This window comes from Toxotes jaculatrix, chromosome 16 (genome assembly GCF_017976425.1).
Source record: "Toxotes jaculatrix isolate fToxJac2 chromosome 16, fToxJac2.pri, whole genome shotgun sequence".
Classification (NCBI taxonomy): domain Eukaryota; kingdom Metazoa; phylum Chordata; class Actinopteri; family Toxotidae; genus Toxotes; species Toxotes jaculatrix.
In genome coordinates this window covers 6417750-6443027 of record NC_054409.1, presented here as the reverse complement: position 1 = coordinate 6443027, position 25278 = coordinate 6417750, and the positions used below count along the sequence as shown (strand labels likewise).

General features: G+C 41.0%; 1 protein-coding gene across 1 annotated transcript in view; it reads right to left on the bottom strand.

Annotated features, from left to right (window-relative positions):
- Positions 1-25278, bottom strand: part of LOC121195732 (WD repeat-containing protein 7) — an 85975-nt gene that overhangs the window by 35802 nt on the left and 24895 nt on the right. Inside the window, 4 exon segments of the mRNA XM_041059383.1 lie at positions 6103-6216; positions 11966-12089; positions 12388-12506; positions 20725-20822. Coding sequence (XP_040915317.1) covers positions 6103-6216; positions 11966-12089; positions 12388-12506; positions 20725-20822 — 455 coding nt within the window.

The window sequence follows — 25278 nt, the reverse complement described above, 5'->3', positions numbered from 1 at the left end:
TGTCTGACAGTTAATCTGAGCTGATTAGATACAAGAAGCAGATCTGTGCGGTGAAAAGACAAACTGCCTGAGAACATCACTGCGCACAGCGAAGAAAGAAGTAATGGACAAAAAAAAAAATTTAGACAAGACAGTGAAGAAGAGACGAACACTGATGGAGGTGACTATTTCTGTTGCAGTGCGACGACCGATGCAAGCAGCGCTCTGACAGTTTGGTATTTTCCTGACTTTGAAATTGGCTTTGCTCACGTTCACTGATCTTCAGTCCATTCAGCATAAGACTACTTACATCTGACCTGATACCGGAGGGGAACTACGGGAGGGAGGGAAGGCAGGAAGCCTGAAGAGACTACATATGTAAACACACTCACTGTGTCAGTACTGGAATGACACAACAAACATTTACATTATGTGGGTCAGAGCTGATGTGCTGATGTGTCTGCAGTCAGAATTCCTTCTTTGTCTCTCTCTCTCTGCCTTTATCCCATTATCTCATTTCCATTTAAGCCGATTAGAGAGTGTGTTTTCTGTTTTATGAGTGTGTGGTGAGTGGACGATTTGAGTCTCTGAGGTGAAAACTGAGCTTCATGCTGATCAATGTGACCAGTATTAACATCTGAATCTGCCCACAGGCCTGAAAACTCTACATTAAAACACTACAAGGACTCACTGTCTGTCTGTCTGTCTGTCTCTTGTCTGATTGTCTATATGAATATGAGACTTTAAATCACCCATAGGTGTTGTGATAGCAGCAGTTATTAAACCCTGAGTTCATGTGTGTCATCACTGCTTCCGTACAGTGATGTTTTAGAATCAGTTTAATTTTCTGAGATATCAGAGTGTGTGGGAGGTTTAACACATACATCATTTGTGCTGGTGGATGGAAAAAAATATACAAATAACATCCTAAGGAAAAGTGTGAATTGCACCGAACCTAAAAATATCTATATATACCTGTGTTCTCAGGTTTGGCACTAAAAAACAATTTCACATAATACCATATTGTACTACACCATAATGTACTATACTGTCCTTCACTGTACCATATACAGTAATACTACACTATGCAACAGTACACCTTACCTTACTATACCATACTATACTCCACTATGCCATACTATGCCAAACAATACTATACCATGCTGACCTGTCCTGTACTACTGTCTTCGATATTGCAGTTTCTGTACCAAAGTCACTTGAAATACATTCCTGTACATTTATAACATCTGAACAATAACTTCACTCTGCCGTCTGTAATATAATAATATGGCCGTACGCCAGCTGCTCCCTCGCCGTGTAAAACAGCAGAAACACAATCATCAGAAACAATCAGAACATACAGAGTCGCAGCTCTGAACATTTATCTCTCCATAAGTTCAATCTGCTCCGAGGAGAAATGTGATCTGACCCAAACGACCTCCAGGCTCTGATATTAGATTAACAGGGGAGGCTAGCATTTCAGCTAACCAAATCACAACGGGGCTAATGACACAGAGAGGTGAGGGTCAGCCTGACCTTTGACCTCTGACCTCTATCTGTGCTTCTGTGGACCCCTCACAACGAATGAGAGTGGGATGAGGAATAAGTAAGGGGGACAAAAAGGTGGAGAAAAAAAGGAGAAGAAAAAATAAATCTGAACAGGATGAGAGACCGATGTGAAATTAAAAATAACACTGCGTGTCTTCACTCTATTATGTGTAATTACTACATCTGCATTTAATTGAATACGTTTTATTCATGAGTAATGATGGGTAGAGCTTATGAGAAAATCATAATGTCATAAAGTCTTAATTTGTACTGTGAATACAAAGATCAATCGTTTATAAATCCAAAAATATTTCACACTGCTGTGAACAGACGCTAAGTGCTGCAGGTATCCATTTCTAGTTTCATTTCACATCACGTTGACTGGAATCAAGCAGCTGATCATGTCTGCAAGACCCTGGATCCTGAGGAAGACAAAATGCCCGCCAGCACAGAGAAAATGTGTGTGTGTGTGTGTGTGTGTGTGTGGTTTAGTGTATGAAAGAGGGGGAGACAGGGCTGTGTCCAGCAGGGACCTTTGACCTCCCTGGGGTTGCCCTCTCCATCAGAGGCAGAGATGAAACGCTCTCTCGGTTCGTGGAGGCAGTCTTCCCTCTAGTGTAGAACCACATTACTGTTCCACACTGATGTGATCAGATTTGAATGATATTTAAAAGGCTGTTTGCTTCAGCACATTCAATCTGAAACACAGTAACAGATAGCACATTAAAGTGCCAAGCCTCTGCTTTACTTTGAGCAGGTTTACCTCAATACTGAAAGAACCATGTGTGAGATCTGGCCCTTTTAACACACAGGGCCCAAATTGCAGGCATTCAAAAGTAATTGGACACTTAGGCACTAAAAGGTTTCTTGGGCAGTTGTGTGTGATTTGAACATTAGTTCACACGTGGCTCAGAGATGACTGAGAGTTGCCATTTAGACTGAGGTTGAGCTGTCTGTCTACATGAGGCGTGAAGAGGTGACCATGCAAGTGTAGAAGATAATGATAAGGCCAAAAAAAAAAAAAAAGTCTATCTGAGAGATATCAGGTAGTTGCTGAAGTCAACAGTTGGGGGCACTCTGAAAAAGCAGGTGCACACAGGACAATGAGAAAAGGGCTAATGAGCTGGTAGAAGAGGTAGCAAAGTGGATGACCAGAAAATTATCTGCACGGTGTAGAAAAATTTCTTAAAGTAGGCACATGTTTCCTTAGTAACGATCAAGAAACCTCAGAGGATTCACCACGACATGCAAACACCTGGTAAATCTCACAACATAAGAAACCGGACGAGCTCTGGGACGAAGTTCTATGTACTGATGAAATAAAAAAAATCAACCTCTGTCAAAATGATGGAAAGAGGAAAGTGAGGAGAAAAAAAACCCAAACCAGCACCTCATCTGTCAAACATGGCGCTGGTTCTGTTATGGGCTGGTCATGTATGGCCGTGAGTGGAACTGGCACACTGGCTTTTATTGATGATTTCACTGATGATGGAAACAACAGGATGAATGTAGAGGTCTGCATAGCTGTCCTGTTTTTTTTTCTGACTCTGACTCATCCTCTCTTTACCTCAGTGTTAGCAGTTCACTACCTGTTTGTTTTTCATGTATCACTGTACAAAGCACATTATTCATTCCAGCAGTATTTCAATGAACTGAACTGGAGTGTGTGTGTGTTTGCTTGTACTCCTATCTTTGTGAGGACCAGTTTGAGATGCACACCTCACAGACTAAGGACATTTAGGGACAGCAGTTTGGTTTCAGGCCAAGTTTACGTTAGGTTAGGTAAGGGTTGGGGCTAGGTATTTAGTTTTGATGGTTAAGGTTAGGGTAAGGGGCTTGGGAATGCATTATGTCAATAAGTCCTCACAAAGAACAAGGTACAAGTGTGTGTGTGTATGTGTGTGTGTGTGTGTGAGAGAGAGAGAGAGAGAGAGAGAGAGAGAGAGAGAGAGAGAGAGAGAGAGTATTTGAGGAGGAGGGTGCTGTGGATCCTAATGACATCCCCTGACACTGCTAGGGACATAATTACAGCACACACACACACACAGAGGTTTATGTTCGTGCGTGTGTGTGTGTGTGTGTGTGTGTGTGTGAAACAGGGGAGACAGTAGACTGAGGTGATGAGTCTATCGCCGTGGTAACAGCCTGCAGCCAAGTGATTCTGTGGCTGTCGACATCTCTGTCTCTTTTCCTTTGTCCCCTCTTCTCTTTTCCTTTTTGTTCCTCTCAACTTCTCTCTTTCCCTCCCTTCCCATCTTTGTCCTTCCTCCCCTTCCATTAATTCCTCACCTCTTTTCCTCCTCTTTTTTTTTCTTGGTGTAGAGAGGAAGCAACCAGTAACTCCTTTAACGCAGATATAACAAAAACAAAAAGGGCTGCCTTGAAAAAAAACCTAAAACTGTCCTTTAAGCGAGCTGTGGGGTGAATACCTGATGAGCTCGCCTGCTGGAAACAGCTCACTTAAATGTAAAGCATCACACTCGACATGTCTGTCTGACTGTCTGCGTCCTTTGTCTCTATTTTTATATTTCTGATTAGTCGATTCATAAAATATCAGATTGACATTCTGTCAATCGGCTAATGGATTAATTGATTTAACATGTTAACGCATTAATTTCAGTAAAAAAACTGAAACTGCACTGGCGGCATTCACTGTTTCAATTTCTAGGACTTCTTATTATTATGATATCACAATTTTGATAATCGATAAATCATTCAAGTCACTGGTCAATCAATATGTCGATCACTCTCTGGTTCCAGCTTCTCCAGTGTGAATACTGAATATCTTTGGGTTCTGGACTGACCTAGAATCCTTTCTTCAAAGTTGTGAAAAGCATTTTTTACTTTTCTAACATTTTATAAGATGAACAATTATTTGATTAACTAAAAAAAAAATCTAACATTCAATATATTAATCAATATTGAAGATAATTGTTTGTTGCAGCCCTAAACATCACCATTATAACCACAGGCCACTGTGGAATTATGTCAAAGACCCAAACAAAAATATCTGGTTCTATAAAAGTACGGTTCTCTCTCTCAACAACACACAGAGTTAGTCTCGCAAGAGTTCACAAAACAAGGAAGGAGGGACAGAGGAAGGAGGGACAGAGGAAGGAGGGACGGACGGAGTGGGAAAGACAGTGAAACCACGAGCAGGAGCTGAAAAGTTTTCTCCTACACAGCAGAGAAGATTCAGAGCCTGCTCGGTGTCTGAGGCGTCTTGCTCACAGATTTAATACTGCAGAGACTGAATGAAAAAACACTGCTGTCAATAGGAGAAAAATGAGCCGCGAGAAATGATAAATTGTCACACACGTCTGTGATATTGACTGGTCTAAGAGAAGGATGGAGGGAGGAAGAAGGAAGGCGGGTAGAAGAGAGACAGTAACAGCGTGTTGGAGCCAGTTTTGGGGCATTTTCAGAATATATATCCCAATGCTGAAATAATGTAAACTTCCCTTTAGACAAATAAGTTAATTCTATGTTTCTGTGCTGTTTGGGTTCACTATGCTTAACGAGATGATGATGATGATGATCAGCTCTGAATGTGGAACAAAAGCCGCTCAAAACTGAAAAATGCTTAATGGAAAATACCTGTGAATCCCAATATATATATACACCATATACATAAATTATCCAGCTATTATACTGTGATCAGCAATAAAGAGAAATGTAATGCTTAAGATGTTCTCCTCTGTGTGAGTGTTGTCAGTAGGCTCTACAGAAGACTGTCCCAGACTGGTCTCCCTGTCTGTGTGTCTGTCACTGGTAAACATTCAGGGGAAATGTGACAAAAGACAAATGGACCAGAAAAGTGTGTGTGTTTTCTACCTGTACTGCAGGTGTCAAAGTTTCCTGGGGAGAATAATTTCTCACCTTATCCTGTGTGCATGTGGGTGTGTGTGTGAGAGAGAGAGAGAGAGAGAGAGAGAGAGAGAGAGGAGAGAGAGAGAGAGAGAGAGAGAGAGAGAGAGGAAGAGTGAGAGAGAGAGAGAGAGAGAGAGAGAGAGAGAGAGAGAGAGAGAGAGAGAGAGAGAGCATGTGTGCACACTAAACACCAAACTGCTTTTAACACCATGGGGGTCACAGTACACTGGCATTGCACATGGGTTGTCAGGCACTGATTAGAAAACACACACACACACGTGCACACACACGCACACACCCGCACACACGTGCACACACACACACTAAGAGATACTAAGATTAACCTACATTCAGAGTCACCAGAGCAAAACACCTGAATTCAGCAGCGCATAAATGATAAATGGGTTTTTAATGTTTCTCATATGAAACCAGATGAGGCTCCACAGATCACTGGAGAGAAGAGTCCCTTAATTTTACACCACAAACACAGTCAAACATTTCCCAGCAACTTTAAAGGTGAAATATGAAGACACAAAGTGGCTTTAAGACATTCCGCTGAGATGATAAACCTTTTTAACTTGTTCATTTGAAGGAGCAGGAGTTCTCCTCTGAGCTCCTGTACAGACAACTGCTCATAAGAACCAAACCCAGCTATACCAGCTCAGACATGGACTCCTGGATACGTATGTGTATTTGTGTCCCTACCTGCTGTGATGTCGTCGTCAGTGACGTCCATTTCCTCCTCAGGAGCCTTGGTTTCTACCGGCTGGGCCTCAGGAGGGGGCGGGGCCGGAGGGGAGGGCTCTGTGGCCGTCCCGGCTGAGGAGAGAGAGAGAGAGAGAGAGAGAGAGAGAGAGAGAGAGAGGAGAGAGAGAGAGAGAGAGAGAGAGAGAGAGAGAGAGAGACATTTATATTTATTTAACAACATTTACGTTAATATCAAAAATCGGCCTGTACCATCACAGGAAACAGCCCAGCAGGGTTGGGATCGTGCATAGTGTGTGTATGTATGTGTTGGCCCTTATAATCAGGCTAACTGTCCTGGTTAAGCAGCTAATAAAGGTTTATTGGGCCTCCTTGTTATCAAGAGAATTAATGGAAATGCACACACACACACATACACAAACAGACACACACACACACACACACATACACACACACATACTCCCTTGCTTCCTCTGTATTTAGTGTTTTCATTTAGCCCTTATCTCTCCATTGCCAATTAAGGGTGGCTTTTCATTAGAGGCCGGGGCTAATGAATGATGCTGCGCTAATGAATGAAGCGACTAAAGGTAACAGAGCTGGTGCTGGGCTAATCTCTGAGAAAACAGCCTAATTAATGAAGTACACACACACACACACACACACAAAGAAAGAAAAGCTCATTTCAGAAATGAGATCATTTGGGTAGAAAATAAAAATGAAAAATAACAACAGGAACACAAACATCAAACGAGGACAGGGACAGTCTGAGAGCAATAAAAACAAACTGTAATTACACTATGTGTAATTACATTGATTAATCCTATTTAACATTGTGCTCCATGTTCCGATTAACCTGCTCACACACACTGCTGACAGTGTAATGACTCCGTACAGCTTTGTATCACAAACATACACACACACACAGCTCGGCTGCCGATTATCCATCTCCAATGTTAAAGTGATAAAAACTTAATTGGACTTAATTAAAATGTAACGGATGCTTCGCTGTGATTGGACAGAAGGGCTGACTGATGTTCCCGTAGAAACAGAGGGCGCTCTTTGTCAGTCTCTCTCTCTGTTCAGTTACATCAGGTTTATTGATGCAAAACATATCAGTGTTCTGTGCCAAGGCAAAATAAATAACGTGTACTAAACATGTAAGTGATTATAACCTCCCTTTGCTCTCATGTGATTTCACAAGATGGTGGAAACTTTCCACTGATGGATGTTGACATGATGCGTCTCATCATTTCTGCAGATTTATCAGCTGCACATTCAAGCTGCCAATCTCCTGTTCTACCACATCCCAAAGGTGTTCTACTGGATTGAGGTCTGGAGACGGAGGAGGACACTGAAGTTCACTGAGCTCACTGTCATGTTCATGAAACCAGTTAGAGATGACTTTTGCTTCGTGACGAAGCAGCCGTTAGAAGATGGTAAACTAAGGCCTGACGTAGACCAAGAATCATGCCACTTCTCAGTCTTGGTTAAATATTTAAAAAGTCAGCATGAGAACCATGCGATGGAATTTGTTCATTCATAACATTTTGTCTTTTAACAGTATTTGTGCACTGTAATGCTAGTACAGTTATGGTTAGAGAAAAACTGAAAAATTTTAATTACGGTTTAGCAAATTGTCACTTTTAGGGATTAGGGAAAGACCATGGTGGTGAATTAAAAAAAGAAAGAAAAAAAACACTGAAGAACATTAATAAAACATGAATTGCAGGTCAGTGACAGGATGTAAAGTCAAGTGTTCACAGGTGAGAGCTCAACACGCTACACAACCATTCACTACCCTGACCTCCACCTCCCTACATAAATGGCACACCGCTCCCTGCAGTTGGAATGAACGCCGGCTTCACGAGTAAACCATGAGTTGAGAAATCGTCCAATCTGACAGCAATTTGTGGGGATATGGTTGAAAAGCTGAACAGCGGCTGTAGTAAGGATGAAGCGCCGTCACTGTGATAACGTCACAGGGTTATAAAATCGTGTCTCATTATGAACCACCACAGTGTCCATGGTTCATCCTCCATTCATACAAACAGCATTCAGGCCTATAACTCAACTGTCCTGGCCAAGGGGATGAGAAGGAGAGAGATCCAGGAGCTGGGGGAGAAAAAGAAGGGAGGGAGGTGGTGGTGGAGGAGGGGTGGATGACAGTGGGGGAGGAGGGGAGAACAGGGAGGGAGGAGACATTCTGCCCTGCTCCAAGGTCAAGCTTGTCATGTCAGCCATGACACATAGCTCCCAGCATGCCTTGTTAACCTCCAGGACCTCCTCCTCCTCCTCTCCTCTGTCTGTTGCTCGCTCTCCTCCTCTGTTTAAAACACATACTTCCTGTTCTTTCACACAATCTTTCTCCTCTTCTTCAGTTTCCCTTTTTTTATTTGCTTCTTTTCGGCATTTGTGTTTGTTTATTCCAGGTAATAGACCTATTGAAAATACTGACATTTTATTTCATGTTATTTCATATGAGACTTTTTAGCATAAAAACAGAGGGAAGAAGGACAGGGGAAGGACAGAAGCAGGAAAAGAATGAGGGGACAATCAGGAAAGATGGAAAAGGAAAGTAAAATGAAGGATGGAAAAACAGAAAGAAACAAAGGAAGGAAGGTGACAAGAAGAAACGTAAAGGCAGGGAAAGAGAGGAGGAACGAAGGAAGCAGGGAAAAAGAAGTCAGTAAAAAGCAACAGGACTGGAGAATGAAAAGTAACAATGGTGTGAGAAAGAAAGGAATTTAAGAGGAGAAAATGGGGAAATGAGGAAAAACAGACATCGTGAGAAGGGGGAGAGGGAGGGAAAAGGAAAAGAAGAGGGGTGACAGAGGGACAGATGCAAAAAAGAGGAGGAGAAGATGAGAGGATGACAAGGAAAGCAGAAGAGAGGAGGAGGAGGAGGAAAATGTTTAACAGCAGTAGCTTGACAAGTAAAAATAAAACACACACACACACACACACAGGATTGGGTGATAAAGATAGACAGCAAACTAATAAAACAGAAGAGAAAGAGAGAGAGAGGAAATGGTGACTGCTGTTCAGTGATCAAAGAAACAGCTGCTTCTCACACACAGTTTGACCCTTAAAACTGTGTGTGTTCATGCGTATGTGAAGGTGAACAATGCTGGGGACTTTGTTTAATCAAGTGTGTGTGAATATGAGAGTGTTAAATGTGTGTGGAGCCCCCCTCTATCCATCCATCCATCCATCCATCCATCCAGCCCCGCCTAGGTTGACTCTTTTTGCTGCCCAGCCTTGTAGCCTCTCTCCTGGGCTTTCATTGCTACGCCTCCCCCCCTGCAGCTCTGGACGTCTTCCACCTCAAAGATTAAAGCTTCCCGCTCTTGTTTCATTATTCGTCAGTTACTGCTGTGCAGCACGTCCGACTGGTAGGTTGCCAGATACTGACTAGCTCCATGTCTCCATCCCAGTATTTATACAACACTGGGTTAACCAAGTCCTGGTTTAACACACTGACATGAAACTGATATCAATATTCTCGTCTCACTGCCCGAAAGAAACAAAATAAGACAAAACGCTGAACTGCTCCTTTAAGCTGAAAAGCTAGTCACGAGGTATGGCAGTGATGATGATGATGATGACGATGATGATGGAGACGGCGTGGGCAGTTTATTTCTCTCTTTCTCTCTCTGAGTGCAGGTTAACAACTCCTGTTTCCTTTGTGTTAAAGCCTTTTAAAGACCAGGAGAGCTGAAAGGTCAACCATGGCCACCACTGTGTGTGTGTGTGTGTGTGTGTGTGTGTTGTCTGGTCAGCCCCATGCTGCGACAGTGGGACTCTGTCACTGACTCAGTGACATTTCCTAGGCACTAAAAGCTAATGGATAAATACAGGTGTCTTCCTTCAAACAGCAAGCACTCTGCTGCTGGAGGAGCTGAGAGAGAGAGAGAGAGAGAGAGAGAGAGAGAGAGAGAGAGAGAGAGAGAGAGAGAGAGAGGCTCAAGAGGACTACAGAGTGCCTATTTGATGATAGCGTCAACAGTGAGAAATAAGTCCCATCCCTACTACTTATGTTACAGTGATCCTCCCATGTGAATGACAGCAGGGTCAGTGTTATATTCAACGCTACAGTTTATAGTATTTTATATCATCGATAGGTTTATTTTCCTCTGAAAAGAAAAAGCTGGCTGAGAGTCAGATGATAAAACTCTGCTTATCAGTGTTAGCAAGACAACTCATGACTCTGGGATTACTTATTTAAAGTAATATGTTTATACTTCACGGTGCAGGTGTCGTGGTGACTTTAAAGGATAAGTTCATAATTTTTAAAGTGTCTTAAAGCGGCAGTTAGGCCCATATGGACAATAACACAGGTTTACTCATTGTAATCTTTTCCTTCTTTTTATCTCTCTGTGTTTCCCTAGACAGTCTCTTCCCATTGAGTCGCAGCAGAGGGGTAGTAACAAAAAGTGGCAACTTTTTTTATTTGATATTTCATCAAATATTACACGTTAAGACCGAAAATCCAATGTTTTTTGTTTTTTTTTGTTTTCCTCTGGGTCTCTGAGAGAACAGTAATCTTCAAGCACTAAGGTTAAAATCCCACAAATCTCCTGCAGTTTATTTTCTTTCTTTTTTACATTCAAATACAGACCTCTGAGCCACGTTACCGCTGCTAGTGTTGGCTAGCTTCAGGACAGAAGCAGACCTGAGTGTTTTATGCAGTGGTAAGGAGAGGGGTCAGGAGAATTTTGGAACCAAAACAAAGGGTCACAGACCAGAAAAGGGTGACACACCCTGTTTCATGGGAAGAAAAAAAAGGGTTGGATGTCGAGTTCAAGATGTGTGAAAATGACATATGTGGCATTTAAGGACAGACAGATCCAAGCAGAGGTTCAGGTTCAAAAAAAATTCTCCAGGGCATTCAACACATTCCCTGAGTCTCCCATGATATTCCAGGATTTCCAGGACCAGCAGGAGTCATCTTACTGTCTGTTTCAGTCCTGCTGTGCAGCACACGGATCAAATTCAGTGACCCTTTAACCTCGCTCTATCTCTCTCTCTCGCTCTGTTCCCTCCCCCCCCTCCATCCTCCCTCATCCCCTGAGGTCACCGGTCCATCACTCCCACCACCTCCCCTGCCTGCGGTACTGCTGTGGTAACACAACACTGACCGGTGCCCGTTTCCATGGAAACTGCTCCCCTGAGAAACCCCCAGCATCCTCAGCAACCACAGGGCGACTACTGAACACACACACACACACACACACACTCACAGAGCATTTTAGAAGGCTGTTTCTAGTAAAAGAAGGTGGAGATTCACCTTTCTTCCCATCAGCAGGTCTAACTATAGACAGAGAGAGAGACCAGGGAGCACACAGAGCTGGAGACAGACAGAGAGAGAGAGACAGAAAGAGAAGACAGCAAAGGAAAGAAAGAGGGTAGAGAGAGAGGACACAGAGAAAGACTGATGTTTCTGATATAAGCAGGTCACTGACATAGGTGCTCAATCCCCTAGTTACGGAAACAACTGACCAATCAGAGCTTTGTAGGCAGGATTAAGAACATCATGGGGACATCATCTCTGTACGTAGCTTGCTAGCTACTTTGCTACATCCAAGAAAAACTGTGACGGGAGAAAAGCAACAAAAATGGGCACAACTGTAGATGAGATGGATGCAACAACAACTTAGGGTAAAGGATAACAAAAAAAACCCTCTCCCCGACAGAAACCAGATAACATGACACAAAGTCACACTGAATAAATTAAGTGAAATGAAATGGATATTCAGTCTGATTCAGTCAGGACAGACAGGCCTGTACTGGCTCAGCTGTGCAAAGACCCAACAGAACTAAAGACAGATTTCCTGATTTATTTCTTCCAGAGTGAAGTACTTACGGGAACTGACTGTGTCCACATACTGAGGGAGGTAGGGAGCCCACATGTCGATGGTGTCCTTGCGTCCTGATTGGCCAATCCTTCTTAACTCAGCCAACAGAAGGGCTTGTGCCGCTTCTCGCACCTAAAACCACACAGAGGGTAAAGTGATGTTAATTCTATGTGAAGCAAATAAAATATCTAGACTGTGACTATTTTGCAGACACAGTCAGTATCAACATTTCACAACTCTGGAGATACAGTCAAAACAAACGTGGCCTCGTTATGCTGATAAAAACAGTTACGTGGACAGCATTACATTTCTTTCAAAAGATTTATAGAATATACTACAGTTTGTTATATATAAATGTCATTTTTAAGGTACAGGGTTAACCTGGAACATTTGCTTGAAGCTCTGTAGTCAGTGTGCGTGTGTGTGTTACCTCCAGACAGCGGTCCTGCCATCTCCTCGCCAACATCTCCAGCAGAGGAGGTCTGAACTTGTCCAGGCCGAGGAGGTCAGGGAGCATCACACAGTGCATGGCTGCCAGCTGGCTCCAACCTGCACGCACGCACGCACACACACACAAACAAACGCAAACACACATACATAGACACTGTCAGAAAAGACTAAAGGGAGGGTTGGTGGATAAACCTAGATATAAAAAGCCTCTCATGTGCTCATACACAAACCTCACTGCTGTCACATAAAAACTGCATTCAACTCACTGCAGGCCTGACAATGATACCAATCAAGTGTTTCATATGACAGCAGAGTGTCTCTCATCCTTACACATACACACTTGACTTTGTACTTATACAGTCTTCATAGAAAAATCATACTAACAACAGTTAAACACAGGATGAGAATATTATTGACACTATTATTTGCAGTCTTGGTTAGAGCGAAGGTATTACTTCTGCTAACCAGAGCCTGAATATGTCTGATGGTGTTTAAACAACAGATATACAGCACTGCCAGGCAGACTGACAAAAGCCTCATAACGATACCTTGGCATGATGAATTTAAGGGTGTTTTATTTCATTTAGAAACACTTCATTATGTGGAGGATTATACTTAAAACAGAGGAAAACACTGAAAAACATGGGTTTTCAGAACAAATGACAGGTGCTACAAATACACAACCCTTTTTCTCAGTTGTATTATCTTGAGTGATTGATGAAGAAAACCAACATTCAAAATGTCTTGGTATCGCTTAAAAAGGGCTCAAATCTGGCTGTATGAGGCCAGACCAAAATAATGGCATTTACCCATATTTTATATCAAACACCAGAGAAATATACACCAACCTCTACACGTCTGTCACAAATAAAATGGACTGAAATGTTTATTTGCTGATACTCAACATATACCAAGCACCTTATTCACATATATTGGTTCAATATATGGTTTCCAGAGAAGATGCATGTATGTTAAATGTGCTTGTATGATGGACATTGAATGGCTTTTGCGCAGGAAAGAAATTCCATACAAATTTCTTTACCAGAGGCACCATGTAAACTTACCTCAGCCATTGAAATACACAGGAAAAACTCAAACTGTTATTACAAACATAATGCATTCAGGAATATTGTATGTAGAGGTTGACAGATTTACTGTGACAAATCTCATAAAAATCCAATCTGAAATATTCTGTCAAATATTTAGCATCTGTCATATATCATAATAACCAAATAAATTCAGTATTGGCAACAAGGCAAGAATAATCAGTCAACCTCTAGTTGCAAAATGTGCACCACTGTCTTGCAGAAACCTCAAATGTTAAAAAACTGAATTTGACCTCTTCAAATACTCATTAAACCCTGATCACTCTATTCGGACTATTTCCTAAGTTTTTTACCTTAACAGAGAAAAACAGAAATCCAGTCAGCCAGTTACAAAGATGACAATTACTTTGCAAACTCGATTTACTACTGTTGTTGCTATCACCAGCTACTGGTGCTACTACCTGCGTGTACAGCAGGTAGTAGCACTTCTAACAATGCTCCCACTACTGCTCCTGTTCATCTGCTATTTGTACACACACATAAAAAAAAATACAGTCAGGCAATGGAAACCAGGTAGTACTACTAAAACAAGGTTAACAGTGAGCAACTGTTACAAGTGGCTGGAGCAGAAAACACAAAGGCTTTCTTTCCCATCATTTTTGGTGCTACTAGCAACTATTGCTGAGAGTATATAATGCTATTGTTGCTACTGCTACATATTAATAATAATAATAATAATAATAACAATAACAATAACAACAATAATAATAATGATGATGATGATGGGGTTTCTGCAGGGCAGTGTTTTGGCAAGAACATAGTATATAAACGTTGCTGACATTTGCTACAGTTGCTGTTTACCCCTACAGAAAATTAAAGGTAATTTTATTTCTAAAATATCCCTACATGTACTGGGAAGGAATGAGCCTCTGTGTGCATGCTTGCTGTTTTCTGTTATAAAACTAAATGAAAATAATCTTGATCCGCTCTGTTTTAGTCTCTGAAAATTGGAAACTAAAGGTTAACAACTTTGAAAGGCACTTTTTTTTTTACCTATACAAACCACAAATGTGGAACTGTTTAAATAATTTGAGAGTACATTCATTGTGTGGTTAGATGGGGCAGCAAGCCTCCATGGTAAAAGCCAACATCCTGTTGAAAAAAAAAAAATTAAAATAGTTGTTTAAAGAGAAAAAAACAACATTAAGGTTCTTACTGGGATACCAGAAAGACCCCAGCTATAACCTACTAAATGACTGATACAATAAATATATTGTCAGAGTATCAAAATTCAAAGTTCATGAGCACAGTGTCGGATGTGCTACGGGTGAAAACAGAGGGACGGCCGATTGTCAAACAAGGGACCATTTCATTCACTGCTAAGCACAAATTCAGTGTTTGTTTTTTGTTTGATCCGTTTAAATAACTTTTGCGGTGACACACTCCCCATAGCAAGCATGCAAACAGTGAGCATAGAGACACTGAAACATCAGGACACGTGGGCATTCAGACAGACAGGTAGACAAAGAGGCAGACAGGGCAGGACTGCACAATACTGCCAACAACTAAAAAAGACAAAAGACCAGGGCATAAGGACTGTGGTCAATGCACTCTCAAATGCATCAGTTCCAAACATTAGTTCACTTGTTTGCAGATGACTGAAGTTGTTTGTCTCTCCAAATTTTGCTATGCTAGGAAACTTGTTCTGGGTGCCTGCAATTTTCATTAGAGTGGTCCAACATCCTCTTGTTTGTGAAGTATTTTCTTATCATTATTATACACTGAAAATTGAACATAACATGCTGAAGGCAACAGATTGAGAGAAAAAGGATTGCTGGGTTCTTGTGCTTGTTCTAATACTTTTGTATTAGATTATGTTATGAATAATTTATGTTTTCATTTTTTAATATTTTGGGTATTAAGAACGATTTCCACCTCTTGCAAATATTTCAGGGCTTAATTTTAAAAGTTTAATTTCCCATGATCAAATCGGATATAATAAAAACCCAATAAAACCGAAATCTTTAACTGATTGTATTGAAAGTGGACTGAACTCAGCTATGACAGACAGACAGGTAAACAGACAGACAACGCTGTAGACCAAACAAGGACAAAGACACTTCAAAAAAACTGGACCTAGACATCTGAGATGAAAACCTATCACTGGCTGCAGAGAAAATCAAGACTGACAGAAGGGAGGAGAGATGAGGTGATGAGACCCAAGGAGAGAAAAAAGTGGGAAGATGAATAACTGATGGAATAAAGAGAGGGGAGGTGAACTGTGAGGACATAAAGAGAGAGGGAAATCTAGAGAACAAAGAAAAAACAGAAATGGGAATGGACAATGAAAAAATTAAAAATCTATACGGGAAGGAGAGAAGAAACAAACAGAAAGACAGAACGAAGGATGGTAGGAAAGAAGATCTAGGAAGCAGAAGCTCTCCAAAGACAAAGATAAGCGACTGGAAAAAACAAAAAAGAGTATGGTTGTCAGACTTTTCCTAAGTGGTACCCGTCAGTTCACTCTGTACCTTCGTTCACTGAGGGGAAGTTATGAGAAGCAGGGCCGGGGCTGGGGGAACCAGGGGCCCCCTGGGGAAGGCCCCCAGGAGCCCCCAGAGCCCCAGCAGTGGCAGCAGTAGTAGCAGTGCTGGTGTTGGCTGCGGCAGCTACAGCAGCTTGTAAAGGAAGAGAAGGAGAGAAATAGTCAAGAAGGAAAGAACAGGTTAGGAAGATATAAATATAAACAATACCAAACAGAGAAGAGACAAGCAGCAAGAGGGAAGAAGAAAACGTATTTACAACAGACAAGAGCAGAAAACAAAAACACGCATACAAGAGAAAAAAAATAGGAAACCATCAGATGAAAAGAGATAAAAAGTTTAAAAATAATTCATATAAAATTTGTTTTACATTAATAGCGTTTACGTTGGTTTTACATCAAACCTGATAAGCCCTGCTCCCTACCCTGGTAAGTTTGAAAATTCTGTACATGGCAACTACGGCAGGGTTAAAGTTAGGGGAAAATAGTGGTCATGGCAAATGAACCATGCTTGAAATATATGTATAATTAGGGAAAGATCGAGGTTATGGTTAAAAAATGCACATTGGATTTTCTTTGACTGTGCTCATCTCATAAGCTGATCCAATTCTGAAATTTTGAATACTGGTTCACGTCTTCTAATTAAATATCCTCTGGACAGAATCGAAATCAAACCCCAAAAAGAAAATACACAAAAGAGGAAGACTAATAAGAAATATTAAGGAGAAAAAATATTTGCACAATATCAGCTGGCAAAAGAAAAACTCAGAAAATAGAAAAAAACAAAACAAAACATAAAACAGGAAAATAAACCAGTGGTAGCAACAAAGACTTCCTATGCAGAGAAAAGTGACATTACAAAAAGTTCATAAAAGGCACATAAATATCAAAATAAAACACCAATAAAAACAAAGATGTCACTTTAATTCCCAGCAACCACTTGGTAAAGGGATGAAAAATCAGCTGTTAGTTTGGAGATGAAAGACCAACTACACCCAAACAAATCAAAGCGAATAAAAATCCTGGACCACGACACAAAGGTTTCAGACAATGGCACTTACATTTTATTCCCATGTGTTCGTTAGGAAAATTTTGAAAAAGAAAAAAATTCTAACATAAATACCTAAAGAGGAAGAATAATGTCTGTAAAAACAGACCTTCAGGTAAAAATATTATGTGCTGTTTCAAATGATCACAAGGAGATTTGATGTTTCTTTATATTAGGGCCAAAAACCTGAAACCTTTATACAGTGGAGATCAAATGATTACGTATTATGTTTCACATCTGAACACTCACTTCTCAGTAAAACACTTCTCCTTAAGGGTATTTGACAATAAAAGAACAGAAAGCCCAGCTTTTCTCACAAAGGTAAAATCATGATGTTTTAAAACACGATACATAACCACTGGCATTTTTTTTTATCCTTTAGACAGTGCATAGCCTTACGGTTCACACAGAACCAGCAAAGCAGCAAAATGCAGCACGTACCATTTAAAAAACACTGTCAATAAAACTGTTCATCTACCACAGAGAAAACATGTAGCACAGAGACAACAGAGAAAACAGTTACAGCAACATTACATCAGTTGGTGGCAAAGAAAGGAAGAAAGAACAGTAAGAAAAGGAATAGTGAAAGAAAGACGTGTACATTTACAAAGAAGAGACTGAATGACAGTACAGTCAAAGAAACAGTGGAGAGAGCTGTGTTTGTGGAACGGGGTTTTGTCCAGAGAGCAGGCAGCAGGCTGAAGCCATGCAGTGAATGACAGTGTGAGGACGACAAGAGAGACGGGAATAGAAAAGAGAGGACAGAGAGACAGAGAAGGGGTGAGAAAGGAATCAGAAGGATAGCCAGAGAAGATGAGGGCAGTCGACAGCAGTTTGCTAGCATCGGTGCAGGAAAAAAACAAAAATTTCTAATAAAAATTTGCTGTATGAGGAGGTTAGATACAATTGAATCATCTTATATTATACATCATCTGCAGTGGCTGAACCTTGCAGGACGGTGCCCTCTGGAAAAAGCTTGGATGTTGGTGCTTATATGATTAAATCATCTTATTCGCAGAAGATATTTATAGCTAACCTGAGGATTCAGTGCCCACATATGGTAAAAGTAAAGAACGTAAATATAATGTACTCTCTGCTTTTAGTCTGTAAACAATTTGTCACTAAACTATTGTGGATTATTGTCTCAGCCTGGTGACCCAGGTCCAGTTTCAAGATCAGTTTCAAGTGCTTTTAACCCTGGTTTAAAAAAAAAAAAAAAAAAAAGAAAATCAGCAGTACACCTGAAACAAATAATTAAAACGTGAAATCTCTTCAAATATAAACTACGATATTTTGACTTAAAAAAAATAAATAAGATACGTTGAGACGTTGAGAGTATCTTTAAGTCTGCAGCTCTTTTTAAGCCCTTTTTACTACAAATTGATTATTGAGGGAGGCAGAGTCAATGTACATATAAATGTCAGTTTTAAGGTGGTACTTTCAGTCTTAGCAGCAGTGTGACCAAGATCCAGTTTATACAGTAATATTCATATTTAACGAGGAATTTCTCTGTCGTAATTACAACCTGAATGCTGACACTTCGTTTCCCAGCATATTTAAGTCGAAGCGTCAACGTGACATGAATCTAGAACCAGCACCATTATCTGATGAGATGGCTGAATGAAAGAAGAACCTCCTCCTGCTGGTCTCAGTGATTTAACGCTCCATTCTGTCTTAGTCTAACTTGGTGAGGACAATGTCCTTTTTACAGGTAGAAACGATGAACAAAACTACTACATTAAAACCTACAGCAATAAACTCAAACATCTTTTATTGGTGGAAACTGCAGGAAATGTGTGGACAAAGGATCAAAACAGAGAAAACTAAGAATGTTTTTTTGAAAACTTCCCGCAATCACGTCTTGAAATGATAACCGTAAGACATTTTTAGGTGTTTTAAATCACTGTGCGGACACCCTGCGATCTCTGTTCATTTCTCTCTAAATGCTGTAGTATATTAGAGGGGCCTCCTCATTTATTTCCATGTGAAAAGAAACAGTGAGCAGGGTTAACAGCGCTCCCCTTCACACACCCTCTCTCTCTCTCTCTCTCTCACACACACACACACACACACACACACACACACACACACACACACACACACACACACACACACACACACACGCCAGGCTGCAGTAACTGGCTGGGTAGAGGTCACGGCCGAGCGTTCCCTCTGAATGGTGGTGAATAGGCGTGTGGCATGAATAAGTCCACGCGCTTGTCACGCTTGGCCTCCATTAAGGCGTGACAATAGTCCTGAAACCCCCCCCCCCCCCCCCCCCCAACACCAGAGGGTGCCACCCATGGCACATGTATGTGTGTGTATCCACATGGACTTGATTTTTGGTGTGTGTGTGTTTGTAGGTATTGAGCTTGTCTAATGTGTGGTAGGTAGGTGTGTGTGTGTGTGTGTGTGTGTGGTAGGCAGATGGTGACAGCTGGTTAAAAATGTCCCCTACAGCGACCCAGAGCAGGTTTCTACCAGCAATGAAAGACTCTAAACTTCTTTCTTCACCTTTACTGAGTGAAAGTCTTTTTCTTTCTACTTCTACTTTCTACTTTCTTTCTACTACTTTCTACTGTTTTTCTCTTGATGTTTGCTTCATCTTCTTCTCTTTTGTTCTTACTCTTCTTTTTTTTTTCCTCTCCATCTACAGCATCCATCGCAACTTTCAATTCGAAATGATTTGCAAACAACTGATGCTGTGGCAGGTTTTTGATGGGTGGTCGAGGGATCATCAGTATAAAAATATTTACCATGTGTTCCCTCTAAGATAAAGAGCATCATCGCCGGTATGACAGTTGCTTCACAAGACAGACCTCTGATAATTCTTCATGTTTAATGTCAAACCTGCTTTAAAAGCTGCTCTATTTGATACACAGCAGCAGTGTGGTCATAAAAGTTGAGTTATGGAAACTACAATTTTATTTAATTCTTACAACTGACTGATCTCTGGTGATCAACGTATTCTTGGTTTGACGCTGAGATTTTGAGACTTGACTCTAGACATGCCAGATGGTGCTGAGCATGAGATAAAATCAAATCTCTTCTTCTGATTCGTAGGGGACTCACTTGGATTCATGGGATATGTCCAACAAATCCTCAAAACCACAGGATCTCACAGGTTCTCCGTCACTGCATTTCAGAGCAACCCATATGACCATTACAACAATGATTTACACAGACTTTTCTGACTTGAAGTGCTATGGTTACATTCATTCACAATGAATGTAAATCAGCCTCTCCCCAAAAATCTCCCTTCAAAGTGCCATTGAGCAAGGCACAGGAGCCCATAATCACCATGAGAGTACAGACTGAGCTAAAACTGTGTAGTTCCCAAATTTGTTGTCCCCTAAATTAACAAGTCAGTCAGTCTTTCATTGATTAAAAAAAAAACAAAAACATTTGAGTGAGTCTGGTCTTGCTGGACTTGTTGGACCTAGCTCAAGGTCCAACAAGTCCAGTCTCATTTTCAAAACAGCAGAACAGCCCTTTAAAGACCTGCTGACCGAGAAAACAGCAGCAGCTTCCTTCTGTGATATTTCTGGGGTTTTTTTTATAACTCTCGGTGGGTTTTATTGCCGGTGGGCTGCATTATCAAACACCCGCCCCTCCTCCCTCCCACCCTCCCCACAGGGCCCTAGGGATGTGTGAAGTGAGCGCCCCTCCTTTTGTAGTTACCTTGTTTGATCTGGGCCTGTAGCGCCGGGCAGGAGGGCTGAGGGGGGGCGGCCGGCGTCCTACGAGGAGACTCCGGGGTTCCTCCTGGTCTGGGAGGCCTGGAGGTGGATCACAAAGAGGAGGCATGAAATATTAAGGGAGGGATGAGGGAGGAGGGCAAGCATACATACACACACACACATGTGCGCACACATACAGAAAACAAAATACAAAGAATACACTCACAGAAACCCACACATACATAAAACCAGGACTTCACCCAAACAACTCTTTTTTCAGTTTCCTGAAACCAACTGCTTGAATCTGTGAGTGTGAGTGTGTGAGTGTGTGTGTGCGCGCGTGTGTGTGTGTCTTCTCAGGCTCCAGCCTATTGAATTTTGGGTGGAGGACACAATCCGGAGTCTGAACAGACTGGAGGCGTCTAACTTTCAGAGACACACAAACACTTCCAATACAACAATCAATGGAGTGATCAATAACAGTTGCCAGGCAACACCACACTGCCAGGGAGCTCTACACTTTAAGCAGTTACAAATACCCAAATTCTACGGCAGGGAAATTTTGAGAAGCGACAGGATGGAGGTCAAAAAGTATGATCACTGTTAGGATTGTTATTACAAACAGTGTAGAAACATGTGCTCGTCTCTTTGTCCAGGTGCAGAAGCAGCAGACAAAGACTGTCCAAAAATCATGAACTGTACCAGTAGTTACCAACATGGGTGTCAAGACGCAATAATGCAGTGAGAACCAGAGACAAGGTGGCATCAGAGACAGGCTTTTATAATATTATATTTCTAATTTTCCCTGTTTTAAAAGTATATTTGATCATACATTATTAAGAAGCCTCCATGTTTTTAATCTGCTCCTGTTTTAATTTGCTGCAAACTTTACACCTGCCCCATGTTTACTTCAATTCACTTTACAGGGATGTACATTTCAACACATCTAATCCCATCAGTAGAATACCAGAGCTGTGTCATACCACTCTGCTGCTCTCAGTTTGTATTTTACTTATATCATATAATACAATATCAGTTATTCTTGTATTTATAATGTGTATTATAATCTGTTGTAGTAGGGCCAAATGCTGCTGTTATTTTTTCTTCACTCATATTCATTCCATATAACAAATAAGACATTTCAGTGATAGTAATGTGAATAAGAAATAAGTATAAAATAACACAGGGATCAAATGACAGTGTTGCAAGTCTTTGGAGAAATACAGTATGGGGACACTTATTTATTTATATGAAATTTATGAAACAGGGGAAAGAAAAAAATCCACTTTAAGTTAAGCTGTAGTTACTGAAGGAGAGGTGCACAAAAAAAAAATCGATTCGTGAAAAAATAAAAATAAAAATGAACTCCTGGAATGTACCGGCCATCACATACAGACGATATAGGCTTTTCTGTTTAAATTATATAACACACACACACACACACACAGCCACAAACCCACATGCTTCTTTTATTCTACACAGAAGAGGCAGTGAGATCCATTCAAAAAAAACACAGCACAAGAACATGTGCACCTGCATGCACTCCCACTGCACCCCACCCCACCCAATCCACACACACACACACACCTGCTCTCACTGCCTTTGTAACACACACAAAGAAACACAGTGACATCCCCTCACACACACACATCCAGTCGTTTCTTTTTTTTTTTTTTGTGGCACACAAAAAAGACAAAGAAACACACACACACACACAGTTCCACAAAAAACACAAAAATGAGTCGCAACAAATTCCACAAAAAAAAAAAAACAATTTAACAATAATAAATCAGACTGAAGCATCTGCCTATTCATCAACTCTCACATGCCAAACTGAGTGTCCATTCAAAGAGTCACTGTCATACCTCCTGTACATACTGGCCTTAAAATGGTCTCCTCCTAATACGACTCTAACATAAGAGATCAAACTAAAAGCACACAGTCCTAATTCTACAGTTCAGCTGAAGCTAATATGACTTCAGTAGTCTGAGTTTGTTTTTTAAAGCAAAACTGCACCAGAGCTGCAATAATAAAATCAAAACTGAAATAATTTAACACATTTTAGAGATTATTTTTAAGTGGAAGTAACTACAGCTGGCTTCTGAATTGTGACAGGTCATCAGACCTCATTTTAATCTTCAGACATCGTGAGTTTATGTGAATTATATTTGATATCAGACTTTATCAGGCTAAACAAATTCAGTACACGCCTCGTCGATGCAGCTCATGATGTTATCCGACCGCTGCTTTATGTATCTGCATGCGTGATGTGTGTTCTAGCTGGAAAATGGAATTGGTGGGTATTATCTAAATAAAATCTAAATCCATCAATTTTAGTAAAACTCAATTCAATTCAAACCATAGAAAATAACTCTCGCTTCGAAATTCGGAGCTGAAATGTGCCTCAGGTGTGATTGGAAGTTCTGAGTCAAAATGGTAAAAAGCAAAAGCTGCAAAAACTTTTTTTTTTTTCTATCTACAAGACAAACTTATTGAGTTAAAGTGAAATTGTGGGGCACTGACAGGTGGTGTATGTATTTATTGGAAAGTGAAAATCAATCCGTGTGGATATGTGTGGATTATGGGTGTCCTCCTCACCTGCACCGCAAGCACACACTGCAGCTAGTGGAAATGCAAACTATAATAAACAATAAAACTATGGAGGAGGAAGGAAAAGAAAACAAGCCCAATGTTCAGTGAATTAAAGCTTTTCAGACTGACTCCACAACCAAACTAAGATCATCCTTAAATTGCAGTTTAGTGAATCCATGCATGCGTTCTCAGGTCATTTGTACAGAGAGCAGAGTCCACACAAAAACCCCTGCACAACAGGAAAACCGCTAAATGTCTCTGAAACTACAAGAAAAAGATATATTCTTTATATTTAGCCAAGTCAGCGTGGACATGCGCATGAAGAAGACGGAGCTTGATATGACTTTTACACAATAAGAAGATATTTTTAGAGACCGAGGTTGGGAAATGCAACAAGAACCAGGAAAACTTGGAATGTTTTCACGTTTATTTTTGTCTGGATCATTTTCCAAAACGAGGAACCTCCAGGACTCGTCCCAGGGGCAAGTGCAAGACCTGAACCAGGGTTGGTTGAGGAAGTGTTGCTGTGGTTGCTGTGATGAAATACTAAAAGCCTAAAAGTTCAGGAGCGCTTCTTTTCAAACTCTAGCACACAGGGAGGAAGCTTCTCCACTGTCATAAATGTAAGAGAGGGAACATGAAAAAGCCAAAAACCCAAACACCTTCAAATATTCACCGTCGTGGTTTCGGCCTGCTGAGGTGGAGACGGCTGGAGAGAAGATCTTTGTTTGTGTTTAATAAAGGAGCCTCCAGCTTCCATGTGCGGCTGCACGATCACCTGCTCTGATCTAGACGCACCACAGAAGAAGAGTTCTTTGTTTCTAAGAAAGTAATAAACAGTCTGTGTTCTGTCCTCCGTTCTCCTGCTGCGGTTCTCTTTGTTTCTTGACGGTTTCCTTCATATTTTAATCAAGTTGCAACAGTTTATTTTTTTTCCATCACTTCTGACTGTGCAAATCAATGACACAGCAGCATGAGATGAAAGGTCCCACCAAGGACAGACGCAGTGGTGGTTTCATTGTTTGATTGCAACGAACACAGGAAACGCGGCTACCGACGTGGTTAACAGCCAGTCTAAACTAGCTGCTTGGGGCGACTAGCAATTGTTATTGCCCCTGAGAAGTTGAGACGGTAAATGTCAAAGCAGCCATGGTCAGCAAAAAGACCCGTAAGACCTGAAAGTGACTTGCAATTTGCTCATGAAGACATAAGACTTGATTTAGATTTGCCCTTTAACTTATACATGGAGCTTATCTCAGTTGACATTAGACTTGATGGATTTGGTCTCAAGGACATGCGACTTGAAGTGGACCTGCTTTCCAGGACTTCAGACTTGACTGTGTCTCAAGTGACTTGAGACTTGACTTCAATTCAAATACTCGAGACTTGATTTGGACTTGCAATCAAGGTCTTCAGACTTGACTTGGAGTTGTCTCAATCGACTTGAGACTTGACTCCAACCTGTCTTCAAGGACTTTAGGTGTGAAATGAGCGACACGTTCCACACGTTTGAAAATTCGCTCGCCCTGGCTCTATCTCTGCAAAAATTTTGCGCACTTGACCAATGTTTTAGATTTAAATGTGTGAATTTAAACCTGACTGGTAGTGAGACGCTAACTAGATTATAAGATAACTCCATTATTCTGACAGTTAATCACTTTTTATTACAGCCTATATAACAATAGGTTGTAATAAAAGATATATATAAAATATATCGTTATACAACTCACAAGCAGAAAAAAAAAATCTTGTTCCCTCCTCTCACATCCCCTCATTGTGCTACATCGCTCGTCTGCTGGAGTTCGCTCGCTCGCTCGCTGTCTGTGAGGACGAGGTGTTAAGGTGTAAAATTAACTTGAGAAAGCTGAAAGGTTGGACCTGCACAGAGGTCCTCTCCCACATATCCCTCCCTAACCCACCCCAGCAGGACCTCGACCTCTGTGTTAAATCTTTCACAACACAA